Genomic DNA, 18,915 nt, shown 5'->3' with positions numbered 1-18,915 from the left:
TTGCGCAAATGGCCTTCCATAACTCTTGAGTTAACCGCAAAAGAATAGTTTTTTAACATAACCAAACTTTACGTGTGAAGACACATTTTAATGTCCGAACACAGAATCTCTAAAATGTTATTTGTGCAAATTGTCTTCCTTAATTTTTGTTGAGGTAACAGTGTACAAATATAGTGTTAACACGCATTTTAATGTTGTCTAAACACAACATCTCTAAGATGTTATTTTTGCGCTTACCAAACTCTTCGTGTTAAAGGGCCTGGCAATGTCGATGTCGCTTCGTGCTACACCCCCTCTGGTGCACACAAGTTACGTATCCTTTGCATCGTGTACACAGAAAATAAAAGCAATTGTCAGATACGCAGAAGATATTATGTTGTACACACAATTTCCTAACTTGTTCGACCAAGCTGTTAAAATAGTGTGTGCAAGAAAAGAAGACAATAAATTGTATCTCTTGTGCACAGAAAGTTTAAATAATATAGGCCTCTGTATTCAATCTTTTTGAACATCTGCTTTAGTATGTTTAATGTGTGCTGGTGTTTCTAAAAGGCCTCTATCACGGCCTTACGAACTTGTCTTAGAGTTTAGTAAACAAAATCACACGCTTGGAGGCATATTGTCCCTTACATTTACCTATTCAATGGGTAACAAACATTACGGCCTGCAGTCTCCTTGTTTCAGATTCTAACCCTAGTTATTAAATTGCAGTATCCCGAGTGTTCTCTGCAAGAACATCGTTGTATCTCACCCGGTTTTATATTTCTGTCCCATAATACACACGAACTTCCTGCTGTAGTAACGGTTGTGCCCGTGTACAATGTGAGTGTGTGTGTGGGGGGGGGGACTGAGTGATTATATACTAAGTATATCCTTAAACACATATGATGCTGAATATCTCGTGGAAAGACAAGTGGTGGGTGGGGTGTCAATATTTGAATGTGTATTGTCAATCTATGCTTTATTCCTTGTCGAGTATGTGTTGCATAGCCTATGTAATGATAATAAATGTGTGCAGAGGTTATACCACATCCTTTAACATTCTAACATTGAGGGCATTTAATGCCTTGTATAGGAATTTAGCCGACATCATTGATATCTACAGATAACGTAATGTTAATTAACTACTTTAATGGTAATAGTAGTGTGTACAGTTAAAGACATCAATGGGCTACTTCTCCATTCACACTCCCACCACGCTGTATAAAGAGAGACCAAAAGCCCCTATATTAAAACAGCATGGAGGAAATGTTTCCGTTGTCTTGATCTGTGTTTGTCTGAATCTTGTATCTCTGGATGTTTTTCTTGCTTGATATTGTGGACCGTTGCATTTTCCCCGACCACACTCATTCTTAAGAATATATGTTTAGTATGACGTTCAGCGCGACGTACCGAGGAGACGACAAACACCACCGAGCTAAGGTGAACAGAAAGACTGTTTATTTGTTTTACAATATTATCTTGGTTACATTCGTATATAAACTTTTAGATTTTCTTACAGAATGACTGATGTTTTTTCAGATTGCATACCTAGAAAATTAAAGGAATACATGCATCCAAACATGAACAGCATTAAAAGGAGCAACTTTATATAACAAGTAGAAATTCACAACTGCGAGCTCTGCTCAGTCTCATTGTGCTCATCAGTCAAGGGAGGAATATTACAGCGGGACGTCCTCCGACAACGAGCAGAGGAGAGCAAGTTCACTGAATGAACCCAATTTAGTGGAGTTTGAATGCCTTCCATTTGAGCGCATGATTTTCAGCATCAAATTTCAGCAGTTTCCTATGATTAACAAACAAGTTGGTTTTAATGAGTTCTCTCATTAACATGAGGCACCACAAACACAATAAAAGAAAGAAACCGCTGTTGAAGTTCACTGTTGAAATGGATACAGGAAAGACAACCTTTTAAAAAAGGTAGTGGAAAGTGCACTTAGTGGGTCCGCCCAGCACAGACCCTGTCCAGACAAACACCACACATTCCCTCAAATTACAGTTGTAAGCGCATGACCACATCCGACAAACGCCTTCAACTGACCTCCAGCTAAGCCAATCACATCAGCGCACTGTGATCTCGCTGACGTGTGCCTTTCACCGTCTCATAGCTGTTAATGGTGCTTGCGGACAGGGCTAAGTCACAGCTGAATGGAGCAACAAACATCTGCCGCTGCCTCTTTTCTCCCTACACCTTTCCCCTGGAATGTGCACAGTGTTCCCCCAGTACCTACTAATGCGACACATCACAGCATCACTGTGACATTTGCCCACAGAGAGAGGAAATGATGTCTCTTGGACAAAGGTGGTAACTGCCACGTCGCACGTACATTAGAATGTTCCTTATTCACAAGTACTAAAAACAACTAATCTCGATGCCAGAATCAACACTAATTTTATTTACCAATATATGGTATGAACTAAAAGCAACACTTAAAACTTATTAGTTTTTACTGGCCAAGTAAAAATGACACTGGAGTCTAGAATCCTTTTCACAGTGTTACTTCAGATCAGATTATTTGCGTACACACATTAGGGGCCAAGTGCAGGGACAGGGAGCACAGCCGTACTCTACACGGTAGGGCTCTGATGATGGACCATTGGCTTTTACAGCATTCTGACAAGATGAAACGTCACGTGCCAATAATTCGTCTCCACAAAATGAGGAGGAAGCTCTGGACTCATGATGGTGTGCATGGCTTTTCAAAAAAAAACAAAAAAAAACACTGTCCTTGATCTCAAATAAAAAACAAAAAATATAGACTTGACTACAAGGTTAACATATAAAAAGTAATAGATGTGTCAACAGAGATAAAGGAAATGTAGAAAGACTATACTAAACAACTGAAGAATAGAAAAACAAAAAGGCATTTAAACATTATGTTAAAGATGAGAAATAGCGATGGCGATGATTGTGATGCAGGAGGTGGTCTGGTATGAAGACAGGAAAAGAGAGAGAGAGAGAGAGAGAGAAAGATGTGAGAGAGGAAAAGAGAGAGAGATCTCTGTATTGTAGACATCCTGACAGTTTACAGTCCTGGTTTTCACACCTCTGGGACAGAGTGATCCATGGCTGACCGCAGGAGACCGGTCGACATCCTGAAGAAAGAAAGAAAAAAAGAAATCACATCCATAAGCTGTCAGTGAACCTGTATATTCCCCATGTTTTGGTGTCTAAGTGACTGAAGGGACAAAAAAAATGTTAAAACTGGTCCAGTATTTAGGGAGAGCGCTGCAGACGGCTATGTAATCACATCGTCAATGTGTGTTCACTAGAGGTGCTTGTTTTTGCCTCAGATTATTATTGTAAGTGTCCGACAACATTATGGAAAGAGCCCTACGGAGAAATAAAACCGCTCTCGTACCTTTCACTTGAACCGGTCTGTTTGTTATCGTGCGTCGCGCTCGGAGAAGTCTCGTTCTGAAATCTTGCGTTGCATCCACGTTGTTGAAATGGGCTTAATATTCAGCCGTGGCCTTTAAAATCTTTTAGACAACACTGGGCTACGCTTTCTGTCGTCCAACACGACAATCTCCAACAACACCGGCACTCCTCTCTCCAACTCTCCCTCGCGTTCCCACCGCTGTTCCCACCACAAATAAGCACTTTTAGTGGATGTAAATTGCTGGTGCGCAATTGCCCAATATGATTACATCATAGCCCGTTCAGCGTCTGCAACGCACTTCCTAAATATTGAACCAATTTTTAAAAATTGTCCCCCTCAAAAATTGTGGGTCGCTTTCATACCCGTTGTTCTGTTGCAAGGAATAAAATGATACACTTCATGTTCAAACTTACAGGACCAATAGTAAAGACATTTAAACCAACGAGTAGCTAATTGATTAGACAGCTTTGGTAAAGACACTGGATTCACTGGAGTCCTACCTCTTAATCATGTGTTCATAGATGAACTTGGGCATGATGGTGATGGTCATGGCGGCCGGAGAGGTGGTCAGAATGTCCTTGATCTGAGAATCCTGGGATTTTCACACAGGAACAGAGACATGTGAGGACCTCGTGTGGTCAATGAATTACCATCACAGTGAGGCTTCTCAACCCTTGTGCATCACCAGGGACATTTTCAGTTTGAAAATCTTCGATGATTTTAGCGGTGTTCATGCATATGGCATACATTTTGGTAAAAGGTGGGAGGTATTGTTGGACTTCGACTCTATATAAAAAAAAAAAAAGTAACATTTTTACAATAAAAAAAAAATTAAAAAAAACATAAAATCATATATTCTATTATATCTGGCTTTAAAATTGTAGTTCTTAAATGTTTCCAATAGATTGAGCCTTTTTTACTCATGTTTGCCTTTTGCTTCATGATAATTTGCATAGGGCAATACATTTCCTATATATGCTAATTTTCTTTGTTTGTTTGTTTTTTTTATCCGACACTGCACAAAAATTGCTCATCATTGACATATCCCAGACTGTGAAAGCATTTAGAATACAAAAAATAATTACATTTTTGTGCGTGCTTTTTTTCCCCCATAACATCAGTGGCATGAAGTAAACAAGCTGGCATTGAAAGTGGTAAAATTCAAAAAAAGTAAAATAAATACTTGGTAGTTATGATCAGGACTCAGACATTGTTGTCCTCTCATTAAAGGGATGCACAAGGGTTAAACACTTAGACTAAGGATACATTCAAAGCCTTCATCACAGAGCAGGATGAAACTACACAACTACCAGAGAAAACACTGGAGGACAAAGCAGACTAAAGGGCTACATTACTGATACGAACTAATGACCTTTTAACATCACATTTGTATTTGGGAGCTGCTGAATGCTGCACTTACTTAAACACGCTGCACGTTCCTGATGTTACACTACATTCTGTAAGTATGCAAGCAGCCACCCCAACGCAAAATTCAATATTAGCCACCAAACAGTGTAGAGGCGTCACGCATGTTCTGTATGTATTCCTATAAAGCTCATTCTGTCTTATAGAACATTAATTACTTCCTCATGAGCACTCAGTACACCGTTTATATCCACCAGTGACCAGACAATAAAAAGACTCTTTATAGATATAGAGACAAGTGTCTGACCTTGAGTCCAATAACGTTTTGTCCATTGATTTCACAGATGAAGTGCTCGGTCAGCAGGCCGTTGCGGGCAGCAGAGGCATCCTTGACCAGCGAGGTGACTTTACCAGACTTGTAGATGAAGCCCACGTGGCCCGAGCTGTCTTTGTGCATGGTGATGGTGCGCTGGAACGGCCTAGAGACACACACGCAGAAAGGGTTAGCGATCCACTGGTGGACAGCTTTGCTTTATGGGACATTTATTTTGGCAGTATATCTAGAAATGTATAATCATAATCAAGAAAGACATGGAACTTGGAAACAGATAGAAACATATAAGATAACAAGAAACTCTATTTGATACGTTTGTGAAAACTAAACTAAACTGTCAGCTGAGCAGCAAAGTGATGCTGCAGCCAGCAGAGGGAGCCACACCTTCGAGCTGCTAATTCAAACTGTACGTATGAGTGAACCATTACAGTCTGGTATGGACCGGGTAAACCTCACCTGTCCCTGACCACGAGCTCAATGCGGGTCTCGGCTGCAGCCTTCAAAGCCTTGTGGGCCTTGTCCACGCTCAAGCCAGCACAGTTCTGCCCGTTGATCTGAAGGACCTGGTCACCAAAACGCAGCCCGGCCAAGGCAGCAGGGGAGTTAGCCTGCACCAGCTGGACAAACACTCCCTGAGAGAGGACACAGATAAAACATTTTAAATGTGTCCAAAGAATGGATGAAGAGACGGAGGTTGATAGTGGAGACAAAACAGAGGAAGGGAGGCAAGGACACAGCGGGGAAAGAGGAGATGGAATGTTGCTAGAAACCATGAAAGAAATGAAACCAAACGGAACCAAAAGAACAATTCTTTGAAAGAGAATGAGCTACACTTTTACTTGCAATGTATTGAAATTATTTGATTGAAAAGAGCGCCTTGTTGAATCAAGTGTGCTGCGACATTTCATCCGTACATCGATCACCAATACACTGAATCTCCTCTTTTTACCAACTCATTACTCTGTACGAGTGCAACTCAACACAAACTGAATAATTAACTCCATTCATCAGACGCAGGCTGGATAAGTATCAAAACCTGTTCTTTTGTTTGAGTTTCTCTTACCACACATTCATTATTCACTGCTGTGAGCACTGATAACAAACATCACCAAGTCCCTGTTTCAGAAGCTAACTTCACCCTGTTAACTATACTGTACTGTTACAACCCATTCACCTATGACCCAGGGATGTTACTCTATAATAAAAACAGGTCTGTTACTACTTATAGATTATATGATTTTTTTGTCCACATTAATGCCTGTGTTACATAGTTTCTATTCTTCGTGGTGTGGTTTCAGGGCACTCCCCTGTGCACTCCCCTGTGGATAATAGTGTCTTCTTTATCACTCTTTACCGAAGAACTGTGACAGAAAGCCCAACGACTGGATTTTCTGCACCATTGCTACTGTCTCTTCCTGCATGTTTTAATGAGGACGCAGCGGTACGCCTTTACTGTGAAACAACCTCAGGGTAATGAATGCTAGCGATTTTAAGATGACATTTGATTTGTCACTTTATGAAATGTATTTTGAAGGATAGAAAGTCTTGTTTACCTGTTGGGTTGCAGGGAGGCACAGTTATCAAAAGTTTTAATATTCTAAAGACTTAAACTTAGTACGATCCCTTGAATTGACTAACCCCATATTTCAGTTTGGTTCATCTTTGTGGTATTTTTACACAGAAACAGGATTATGGTTTTTGTCCACCATCTTTTTTAAGTACGTTCATATTGCACACAATATAATGTTAATACATCATTTTATGTCCATTCTTTGGCGCAGACATTTTTGTCACGCAAGGATGTTCAAGCAACGTTTTGTGTTGAATGCACAAAGGGTTAAAATAGATTTCAATAAATAAATGTTCCTGTAAATAACAACACCCTGAAAAGTAGTCACCTAATTGTCAGAAACTTATTGGCAAGCCCTTGCTCTAAATAGAGGGTTAAACATTGAATATCTACACCAAGTGAAGTCTGAACCAGATGTTGAGTGGAAGAGTAGCAGAGGTCCTCAGTACGTTGTCATGGGGGTGAATAATTCAGAGGACAGGTGCGTATCAAAGAGTTAGTGATGCTGACTCACGTTGTCGATGGCCCTGAGCCGGAGCCCCACCTTCCCGTCCTGGTCCTTACAGAGGATAATCTCCCGCAGCCCTGGGCGGACCTCTGCCCTCCTGATGCCGACATCCGCCCCCGTCACCGGCCGCACCATCCCCCCCACACCTGAGAGGGAGGGCACCGCCACTTGCTGAGGAGGGAGAGGGGGGAGGCAGACAGCGTGGAAGGTGCAGAAAGTATAGGAGGTGGGTTGAGAGAGAACAAGGGGGAAATTGAGTGGGGGTGAGACAGAGGCGGGAGGAAGAAAGGATTAACGAGGCATGTTGCATTCAAATTCAGCTCGACATAAAAAGGAACGCTGCACCGAATAGAGGCACGTGGGAGGATTCTATTTCATCTCCTCCTCCACCAGTGGATGGGATCAGGAATGCTGTAAGCACTGCTTTGAGAAACTTCCTCATTAATATGCTCTGAACCAGCAATGAAAAGAATTGAAAACACTAGAAAAATAAAAAGGGTATGAAGATATCAGCAAATGGCAGAGAACACAGATGGTTCATTGCCAGCTGCCAAGCTAGGGCGCTGTGAGAGCCTTGACATGCTGCAGGATCCACAAGTACACATCGATGCCCGCACGCAAATGGAGGGGAGTGAAGAGCTCACACCCTCCCACACTCTGCTCCAGGCCTGCAGTGAGTCACTCAGTACTGTGGGTCTCCAGGAATAAAATACTGTTGAGCTGCGATAGATCTACAGCTCCTATCACTTACTAAAAACATGTTTTATTCACCCAAGACTGATGAAGCTTTAATGTGACCTGGAATTAAATAAGTAATTAGAATGTTTTATTTGACTCATCGTTGACCCAAATAATAAAAACGATCTATTTTGTATGAAATGAAGATATCAATGTGGGACGCCACTGATTATACACATCAAAGTATGTTTACAGGTGTTTGGGGAGTACTATTGAATACGTTGTACTTTCAGCGGAGTCTGTGTGAAGTCTAACAAACTGCCTCAACTCTTGTCACTGGTATTGGTTGGGGGCTGAATAAAGAAAATAATAAACCTTTCTTTCATCTTTCAGACGCTGGCATGTACAGACACACCGCCACAGGATATACATAACCACTTACATTGTCAGCCACAGGCATCAAAGCCAGGTTCCTCTGGACTTCCTCACTGTTGAGGACCAGACCCATGTAGTCTCCTAGCTCCCCCAGGTCCGGGTACAGGCCTTTGAGAATGGAGAGAGGGGCAGAAGAGAAGGGGTGGGTGAGTCTATTCTAACACACTATTACAGACGTAAATAGGATTAGGATTGAACTCTGGCTTCCTGTTTCACTGTCTCTCCAAGCAACCTATAAAAGAAGGAAGGCTCATTAAGTCATTGTGCCAGCGATATATTCTGCATTGGTGCCAGACTTCTTGTAACACTTCTATTTAAGTTAATGGGTGGGCATGGCCAGTCCCACTATAACCCATCATATCCGTGTGTCTGTGTGACTGCGCACCTCTGTGTCTGTCCACAGCTAATCTGGCATTCTGCTGCAGCAAACTGCATCATATTTTGAGTGCCCAGTTATGGCTGAATGCTTGAGGACCTGTCGTGGTTGCGCTGACTCACACTTTCTCAAGACACCTTTTATTGCCCGTTTTATACTGCCACCGACTCACTGCTGACTCATCACTCACTACTTCTGATGTCCCATGGCCAATAGGGGCCTCTAGTGATGACACGGCTGAGTGCATCTCAGAAAGCCCCACCTGCTAATGGGAGTTACAGTACAGACTGCTGCGTACCTCTCGGGTACTCTGTGTGTGCGTGTGTGTGTGTGTGCGCGCTCACGCATATATAACATTAGCTGTCGGACTGTGGTAATTCAAATGAGTGTTAATAGAATATTTCATCATAGACATAAAGTGTGATGCAACCAAACCCTCTTTCTCACTTGTTTGAGGGAAATCTCTTTACATACCATCAGAAGTCTGTATATATGCTTCAATAAAGCAAATATAAACAAGATCAGTCCAGTCTCTCCAAGACATAGACAGTATTGTGTAATGAGCTGATTATTCCAAATTATAATAATATCCTAAATACAACATATACACTATATATTATAATGCAAGGTTTAATGTTTATAAATCAGTTTCCAAACCAACAAAGCAAATATCAGCTTACTTAGTGATTGATGATATTGGAATTAGTAATCCTCACAATTAGGTGAGTGAATCAACTCACTCAGTATAAATATAAAACCAAATGTCTTGCAAACAGTCAGATCGTCAACAACACACACAATACATAAATCATTTTGGGCTTCTTACAATTCCCCGAACAAGTGTGAGCTGAACACAGATTTAACATGTTTAAGGGTTGATTAAGAATGCAAATAACACTAATAACTCAAAAGTCAAATACAAATCAACCAACAACATCTATATACACAGCTCCAGGAAGTAGCTCAGTGATGCCAAGTCAATACTCTTATCGATATTCAGTATTTATTCTCTTGTTCCAACAACAATGACTGTGCAATGTTTGTGCAATGTTTGTACCAGGTGGAGTCAACTCTAAAGTCAACATGGTTTGAGTAAGTCCCTTCAACCACATACACACTCCACCCAAGCACTCAGAAATCACCCACTGCACAGGTACAGGTGACCGCTGTGCTCATGGTGCAGACAATACAGAGAGAAACACCCACACGCTGTGGGCCAAACATTAAAAGCACGAATGATAAGAGATCCTGATTCATCCTGTACTCCTCCACTCGGCACTGATAAAAAAATTAATGCGTTTCATTATTTCAGAAAACATGTCTCCCACTCTCGCCTGCTCCACATCTACATGCATATCAATGAACTTGGGGATGGACTCCGCTCTTTTATTCAATTCATACTAATATTTCACCGTTCTTGTCGTGACACAATTCCTCTCAGAAGTCTATCTTGAGCTAGAGTATTTGGGAAAGCTATATGATTTCCACGATGCGCAAAAGACCGACAGAACTTGATGTTAAAAATAGAATCGGAGGACTGTCGTTTGTCAAAATGTTGACGCAATTTATGAAAATCAGTTTTTCCCCTGAACATTAAGTGTTCCATCACAGCACCTGAGCCTAAATATCTGACCAGACATGGAGCTACAGCCAGAGAGCAAAACATGCCGAGCGGAAAACTACAGGGAGAGGTTGTATTTTAGTCATCTAAAAGACTGAGGAATTCAACACCAACAACTATATTTAAAGTCATTTATTTTAAGAAAAGGATACGTTTCGTTTTATAACAAGTAAAAAATAATATTTTTTTTTAAATAGTGTAGTGCTGTGTTATATCAAATTCATTGACACCGATAGTATTTGAGAGATAACCCCTGACCGTAAACCCCTATTTACAAATCAGTCAGTAAGTGAGGACCATTACAGAATCTTCCTTAGTCTGAATTCTATCCTATCTGAGTTTAGGGTGACATTTAGGATTTTTGAAACATGTTTCCTAACTGCATTTATCTTAGAATAGGAATTTAGCTGTTACAGAACGATCCTAATTTGGTGATTTCCAAAATTAGGAATCCTAAATTGGGATGGCATAGACGGCCTGTCCTAAATTCAAAATAACTGCCACAACTGGCAGCACCACTGTTGTTGTTAGGTCTGTATGACAATGACTCTGTGTAGCAGCGGAGGCGGAGCTTCAGGCTTCTGCAGTCCATCATGTCGGCCGCAGCGGGCAGACAGCGGATCCTTTGGCTGCTGGATCCTGGATATAGCCTGGATAGGAATGCTGGATACCATTACAACCGAACTGTTCATCACTTCCCTTGAGACAGGTAGCCTACAGGAACAGCGCCACTCTACCGCAGCAACTCAAACTGTGAACGCTTCTGCCATACTAACCCATCATTTTACTGCTGGCAAAATACCTCCGCTAATGTGTGAATGCTGTTAAAATGATCTCCGTGGCAAGATTTTTGTATTGTCTTTCTTTTAGTCAATGGACGCTGTCACTATGCCTTTCATATGGGGATGTAAATCACCTAGAAACTCTAAAAGCCACCATCAGATGTCAAGGGAAAGGGAAGGCCTGGGGGTCATCATGCTTTTTCCATGATTACTGTATGAATATGAAAATAGAGACAGGCCTGACCTGCCCCCCAGGGCTGGCCACTGAAGGCAGCCAAACCTTCAAGACGTATCTCCCTGCCCTCCTCTTTTCATCTCATGCTGCTTTATAGAGGGGTAGATTAACCCTGGAACCAAATCAGGAACTTTGGTGAGCTTCCAAACACGTCGATGTGCATCATTCTACCATTTTTGGGGTGTCTTATTCCAGTGGTACTCTACAGGTTCAAACCTTAACTTACCAACTGACCCTGAAACTTCTTTACTCGGGTATTTCACAACGGAACAAAAACATGTAGACCATAGTGCACTGTGTATGGTAAGAGAAGCATTTTGAAACTATGGAAATGTGACTCAGGCCCCCAGTTTCATCAGAGACCTGGTTTTAGGAGTTGGTGGTGATGTTACATGTTCCAGGCTTTGTGGCAATCTTACTCAGTTCCTCAGAATATGGACTCCTGTCTTAAAGCACATCGAGGATCAAACAAACTCTTCTTTGAATAACTACAGTAGTACTACAATGTTTTCCTCATATAGAAGTACACACTAAGCAGCATACAGCTGAGTTGCATATTTTTTTAAGTGCTTTTTGGGGCCTTTTATAAGTTATTTCAGGGAATAATAATAAGTTAGAATAGTAACATCTTTCAATATATTTCATATCTAAACCTTATAATAAATGTATTGGGGCCCCAGGCCGCTTAACAGTCAAATCTGCCCCTGGTGTCATTTCCTGAACCAGAGTGAATTTCACCGGTGTTTCTGACCGTGAGTAGCCGTGACTTGGGTGTGTAACGCAACCATGTCATGGCGGGTGTATTGCTCACCTATGGAAGCACAGGGCTCAGTGTTACGTCGTTTGTATGTCGGTCCACGGGTGATGACGAGGCGATTTAAAAACAGCAGATGCAATCTACAGCGTTATCTGCCTTGGCTGTGGTCCGATGCTGATCAGTCCCCCTTCACCTCCCATCTGTCCTCTAGCTCACTGCCCTGGGTCTCCACCGCCTCCCTCCCTTCCTACTTGTCAAATCAACTCCTCCTCCTCTCATTCTCCCATCACGCCCTGTCCCAGCACAACTGCCACAGCCAGTCTCCATGGTGACTCATAGCTAGCTCTGCTGAGGTAAAATCAAAAGACCAAAAGCCCACCGGACTTTGCATCCAAACAGAGAAAAGAGAAACTGAATGAGTGGGAGAATGGGAACAGGGGGAGAAGTGAGTCAAAATAAGTAGAAGAGTTATGTTCTGTAATCTCTAACAGGGCCCCTTGCCAATCTTTTAATCTTCTTTCTCTTCTTCCATCTCAGCCAGGCTTACTGCAAAGTTCATGTCTACTTTCATACAAACTCAGAAAAAAACATTTCCTCCCCGAGCAGAATACAATGGGAGAGAAAGAAAGAGTCACAAACACAGAGGGGAAAGAGAGAGAAATCATAGCCGCTGTGGGGGACCCATTCACTCATGTTATTGTCCAAAGACCCCACAAGTCCTCCTCCCACCCCAGTCATCTTTATCCATTGCTAATACTACAGAGCTGTTCTTCTCCAACCAATAGCACAGACATCAACAAACAGCCAGCATAAGAAACAAGAGACAGAATAACAAGGGAAAATGAATAGCAGATACTGGTGATGGTGATGGAAATTAGATTACTGATTTTCTTGAGTTTGAAGTTAGTAACACAATGGAGGGATAAACTAGTCTGACAACTTTCAACGGCATATGCGAGACTCACTTGATCCTGGCATCCCAGCGGTGGCAAGCTGAGGCTGGTAGGTTCCCTCAGTGATGGCTGGCATGGGGGTGGCAGTCTGGGCAAACTGAGCCTGGGCCTAGAAAGTAATCAGACACACCAGTCAACTGGAAGTGTACGTGGACATGAAAAGGTAAACACTGGATGAAAGGCAGGGAAACACAAATGAGAAGAAAAAAAGAGAAAAATGATTGAAGGGTTGTTGAGGAAACATTCATCTTCATTAGAAATGCATGTCCTTTAAAAGAATGAAGTCTTAAGCCCTGAAGGAATGGCTTTGAGCATGCGTGAGTCGAGTGTACCTCGAACACTTTACAGTGGGTCACAGCAATACAAATATCAGCAATCAGATTGCTAGAATACTTCTTCCTCCACAACAATGTACCAGAGATTAAAGGCAATAAAGACATTTTTCAATGTTAAAAGTTATCTGGGATTTATTTGATATACGATTTATTTTGATCTGACTTTCTACTGACTTCAATTAAGTTGGGGGACTTAAGCAGAGGCCTCTTGTCTTGAGACATCCGGACGTTTGGTCCCTTCCATTGATCAAGCATCAAAAAACACTGGATCCTACATTTCTCATAATGCTACTGCATGAAATCATTTATTAGATCCCCCCCCCCCCCCCCCCCACATCACCAGCAGGCTTTCTGTCTGAAATTTGAGAAAGCTCCAGAGCCACAGAAGACATTATGCAACCGTTTCAGAGGCTGTGTGATACTCCTTGTGACGATTAAACTGAGTGTCATGTGTAAAATCGCTGCTGTGCCCCTTTAATACTAGTCATTCTCTCAAATGTTTGACTTTACACTAATCTGTGTGTATTTGTAACCCCTCATCGATTTTTCTATGTGCTACATTTTCTCAGCTTTACCGGCTAGAATCATATTTGCTTACTGAACATACAATCAGGAAGCTATTCAAGCTAATGCGTCATCATGCCAAATAAAAATTGGGTTAGACCACTACACACTACAGAGATGGTCATCTCCAGATAGATCTCCGTCTTCATCGATTCACCCAGACACACTTACCTTTATAACCTTGTCGACCTTGAGGTCCTCGAGGGATGGATACAGGGACATCTGAGGGGGAAACACACAGAGACGTGAGTGGAGGACCTTGAGAAAGGGAGGATGGCATAGCTGTCTCAGTGCAGCCAGATAAGCCTCACCACACTGCGGACTGGGATAACCTCACACTACCTTTAAACTCCAATAAGCTACACTACATGTTAACATTGAATAAAATGTCTCTCTGTAATGTGAAAGGGTTGCTATGTGGTGCCGATGAGAAAAAACAACTCTGCTGCTGTATGCACCTTTCAGCAGCATCCTGTTCATTGTTTTAATTTTCTGGAGTGACAAACCCAAACTAAACGCTGCTTACCTGCCACACAGGTGACATATGTGACTGACGGATGAAATAAAAGCAAAAATGTAGCAGGTCGAGGAGAGCCAGATGTTCTGCTCAGGATGCGGTAGCACAAACCACAGCAGAGAATGCTTGACATGCACTTCTCAGTGCCACAGTGTAGTTATTTGGAAGACAAAAAAAGAAAGTAGTTGCTGCTTCTAAAGCAAACGGATTACATCTAGTGTTAATACTAAGAATACTGGAGCTCTACGCTGCATACAATTCAATTATAAACATCCCGTGTTTGACTCAAGCTAGAACCTGTACTTTTTTGCTTGAAAAAAATGACTTACTGCCAATTCCAATAGCTCAACTCGGGGTATATTCTAATACTGAGCACATTATAATAAATATTCCTGTCTCCCTTTCTTGATAACTCCACCTCGCTCTTTGTTGGTATTATCTTCTTTAAATGACTCAGAGATCCGTTCATTCTAATGTGCTGGTACTCTGTACTTGTGAAAATTCCAAATAAAGTTATTTGAACTTGAATTCAAAATCTGTATACCTCACTGCATGGAACTTATTTTAACATAAGGTAACGTGCGGTCAGACTGAGTTGGTGACCTGCTATGTCGGAATGAATGAGCTGATAGAGGGAAACACTGAATTCAAAAATTACAAAGACGGTGTATTCAATGTGGATTGGTGATGTCATCGCCAATACAAAATAACCTACATAAAGTCATTATTAGATCTGATACCAATCCCATGTATTGGATTCATTAAAACGGAGGCAAAATGATCATAAAAAGCTAAATGATTGCACTTTAGGTTTGCCAGTCACAGACGCAGTGTGACAACAGGGTGTCGCTGACTCACAATCACAAGACATGAACTCTTACTCAATAGAAGGAAAGGGAAATAAAGCGAGGAGGATGACCGTATAATAAAAAATTAAAAAATACAGACATCGTGATTCATGACCAGCCTCCTAACGGACTACAAAAAGCCAACTACCTGATGACCTGATGTGAGCAGAAGGAAAAAAAAAAAAGCTTGAGTCCCTAAAATAAGCAAATCATTCTGACCACAATCACGTTACTGCCACTCTCCCGGCTACTCCAGCTACTACTCTACTCTGTTATTCTCAGTGCTTGCAGACAAGAGCATCATTGTGCAAGGGGACACAGAGGAGCATTTTAATACCTCCCAGTGTTTATTTTAGAGCTGTGTTTGTTAGTTTGTTTGCTCTCTTCATATCCCTCCCTCATTCGGACTAGCAGGCTGGAGGTGTATGTGAATAAGCCTGGAAAACATTAGTTTGGGGCGCTTTTGCAATGACATAACCTAATCCTTGAGTCACTTCTGCAGCGGTTCACATGAAGTGGACATGTGACTTTCTTGGAAATGTAAAAGGACATTTCTTACATTTGTATATAAACAGAAATGGGGGTAAAAAGCTTGGCGAGTATCTCAGAAAGTGGCTTCCCATCAATGTTAGCTCGCGAAGGAAAAAGCTTTAGTGGAAACTAGAAAGGAAAGAGGGCTAACTTCAGCAAGCCTGAACGAATTGGTTAGATAGAAGAATGTAGTCTTCTTGGCAGCTTATTCCGGTCTATTGACAACGCTGGGAGGGAGACAGAGAGAGAGGGAGGGAGGACAGACAACGGTAAAAACGGAGCAGACGTCTGTCCTGCTCTGAACTGACCCACGCCCTTTCTACTGGACCCCTAAAATGGGCCACATTGTATTGCACGAGGTCAGACGTTATATTCTTTACAAATAAGGCAGCTAACTTACCGTACTAACGCTAAAACAACACAGGCTCAGAGATAATACGCAGGGCTTAATAGCACAATAAAAAAAAATTGCGTTTGCTTCATATTCTGATGTTGAGGTAAACGTCTTATATAACTTTTTTAGATAAGAGTTAGTGGCGTGTCTCAATCATGTCACTATGTAACATAATTGAACGTTGTTAATCGACGCTAACGCCTCACTGCACAGCCATTAACAATTAACCAGCCGCTGTTAGCTGGCTTAAGTAGACAGACGTTTCTAGAAGCTAGTCAACGCTAGTTGACATTGGAACACATTGAGATATAACAACGAAGACAAAACTAGTACCCTTTAGCTAAGTCTTTGTTCCGACATAAACAGCAAGGAAGCAAAGTGCTAGCGTTAGCTGCATCGTTAGCTTGTTAGGTAAACGAAACCGTTACCGCTAAGGAAGGGTTGGTACAACGGTTTGGAAGAAACAGTCTCACCTTTAATTTCTTGCTCGTAAAGTTAGTGCAAACAACAGCTTCTGAATCTCCGACAGCAGCAAACTCCTTTGTGTTTATGTTTCTGTCTTCCTCGCTTTTGCTCTTCTTCGTCGTGCTGAAGGGGAATTCTGGAAAGTGATGTCACTGCTGGCTTCCTGATCTTGCAAACCACGTCAATCAATGTTGACGTTTTAAGCCACGCCCCGTATCGGTCACACGCACTTTTCGACTCGCCTTGACTGTGTTTTACGAGAAACATTCCGTGTGATAGTCACCATGACATGCCTAACACAGATGGCATATTGAGCCTATTTTGTGTCTTCTGTTGTTGCACTCTGCCAGGGGCCGGGTTAAAGTAATGGCACGTTAGACCGGTCCGGATCTATAACACAGCTGATTATCCCAAACCAAATATAAGGCCCTTATGATACAGCCTGTTCCCCGGGAATAGTTTTTTTTACTGTATTTTTCTGACTGCCTGACAAAACTAGGACTTTTTTTCCAGAGAAGTATGGATCCTAATCAACTCCTTCATTGATTGATTTCAGTGTCCACCATATAACACCCAGCCCATCTGGCTTTACAAGACACAAGGACACAAAACAGCATCCACAACCAAGATAATCCTCATAAATCTTATCTCAGGTATCCCTTCTTCCATTGTCCCTTATTTTTGTTTGACTATATTTTTAGCCTGTATAACAGTTGAAATAAAATGCAAGTCATAGCGGGGGAAATGTGTAGCACCATTCATCAACCAAATGATTGTATTGTTTGGATAGAATTACTATCAGAGAACCTCCTTTAAACCCTATACTCCGGCAGCATACATTAAATATGATCCCATGGAGAAGCCAAGATCAGAGCACCATTTCGTTTTATTTATCACAGAGTTTTCTTTCTAAGGTATAAAAGGGCACTGACTTAGAGCTACCAATTGTATAAGTAATGACAGTACAGAATTCGAATCTGTCCTTTTTCCATTATGGAAATCATGCAGCCTACGGTGGAACCTTTCCAGTGTGGCTTATTTGGACTTTTTAAACCCTTTAATCATTTGTTTGAACTGAAATCTCCGGATTTAAAGATACTTATTAAAAACCAAATAACTGTTGGGTTATCATTTTAAAGGGGCACTGCAGTGATTCAGTATTGAACTTCCATAAAGTTTGGGGGACTCACAAGACAGATTTTAAAAAAGAATTTGGTGCCACACAAGTCTATATATCCTGATTTTTAGTACGTAAGCAAAAAATACTGGATACTGCATTCCCCATAATGCAGCCAATGGCTAATGGCATCATCGGTGTTATTTCCTGAGACTTGGCAAAGCTCCCTCGGAGCCACAGAAGACATTACCTAACTGTTTTCACGGGCTGAGTATCCTCATGACTCGTAAGCTGACCTGCATGTGTGAAATTGGAGCCCCTTTTAAGCAATATGCTTTCATTCATGTTGAAAGAAAAAACAGCAATGACTTGTTTAGTGTTTTGTAAACCACTCAAAAATGTGTTTTTAACCTTGAAGATGGTTGTTGCCAAGGATATGCAGAGTCAAACTGTTGTGGTGCAAGGAGCACGGCTGCAAATCCGACCTTCTGGGGGCCCTTTGAGTCGGCACAGCAGCAGATCTATGGCTTTCAATTAGCAGCGGAGGAAGAAGTACTTAGATTCTTTACTTAATTGTAAGAAAAAGCATTGCACTACAAGAAAAATATAATACAGAAATATCATCAACAAAATATATTTTAAGTATCAAGAGTTAAACTACTAATTTTGCAGAATAGTCTTTCAGTCTTCATTACTTAATTAGGGATATAAATGTATCTATGTAATCAAATTATATTAATATATAACAATAATAATATCACATTCTTATATAATGTACTATTCATATACAATATATATTAATATTAAAATGGATATTTATAATAATGTCAACAGAATTAGGGAGTATTGAGAAAAGGACCAAGGTTGTGGTCTGATGCCTTTGAATCTGCTAATAAAATATTTACACGTTATAGACTCAAGAGAGCAAATATAGAATATTACAGACGGCAGCGCCCTCCTCACTTCTTAAACAAAATAAATTTCCAGATCTCTCCACTCCGTGTGAAGTGTAAAAAAAGAAGTAGGAGCTTACTATCATGTTATCTTTTATCTGGAAAAATGTTGCCACGGAGCTTAGCTCAGTTTTTCCAGGCTCAATTCTCAGACGGCTGACTTTAAAGGGTAATCAAATGATCTTCCTGGGGAT

General features: G+C 41.3%; 1 protein-coding gene across 2 annotated transcripts; it reads right to left on the bottom strand.

The window, feature by feature from the left end:
- Positions 1-1,418: 1,418 nt before the first annotated feature.
- Positions 1,419-16,826, bottom strand: sdcbp2 (syndecan binding protein (syntenin) 2). Of its 2 annotated transcripts, XM_076095402.1 has the most exons (9): positions 16,660-16,826; positions 14,068-14,118; positions 13,010-13,106; positions 8,281-8,381; positions 7,167-7,331; positions 5,539-5,714; positions 5,056-5,227; positions 3,884-3,975; positions 1,419-3,096 (listed from the first exon to the last, which is right to left on the bottom strand). In XM_076095402.1, exons 2-9 carry the CDS (start codon positions 14,116-14,118, stop codon positions 3,042-3,044), a joined length of 909 nt encoding a protein of 302 aa, XP_075951517.1. In that variant the 5' UTR covers positions 16,660-16,826; the 3' UTR covers positions 1,419-3,041. The 2 variants fall into 2 exon arrangements, with proteins under 2 accessions (XP_075951517.1, XP_075951518.1); XM_076095403.1 differs by lacking the exons at positions 13,010-13,106; positions 14,068-14,118; positions 16,660-16,826 and adding an exon at positions 12,099-12,776.
- Positions 16,827-18,915: the final 2,089 nt, after the last annotated feature.

The sequence above is a fragment of the Anarhichas minor genome, unplaced genomic scaffold (assembly GCF_050575085.1).
Source record: "Anarhichas minor isolate MPS153535 unplaced genomic scaffold, ASM5057508v1 ptg000020l, whole genome shotgun sequence".
NCBI lineage: Eukaryota > Metazoa > Chordata > Actinopteri > Perciformes > Anarhichadidae > Anarhichas > Anarhichas minor.
The sequence above is the reverse complement of the archived record's forward strand: the minus strand, read 5'-3'. Positions and strand labels throughout refer to the sequence as shown.

What these genes read in the sequence shown, in the direction of transcription:
- sdcbp2 (XM_076095402.1), bottom strand. Translation starts at nt 14,118, where the DNA reads ATGTCCCTGTATCCATCCCTCGAGGACCTCAAGGTCGACAAGGTTATA. An exon ending in AGGTCGACAAGGTTATAAAG is followed by an intron (nt 13,107 to 14,067) that starts GTAAGTGTGTCT and finishes ATTACTTTCTAG; the next exon opens with GCCCAGGCTCAGTTTGCCCA. An exon ending in GAGCTCGTGGTCAGGGACAG is followed by an intron (nt 5,228 to 5,538) that starts GTGAGGTTTACC and finishes GTGTGTCTCTAG; the next exon opens with GCCGTTCCAGCGCACCATCA.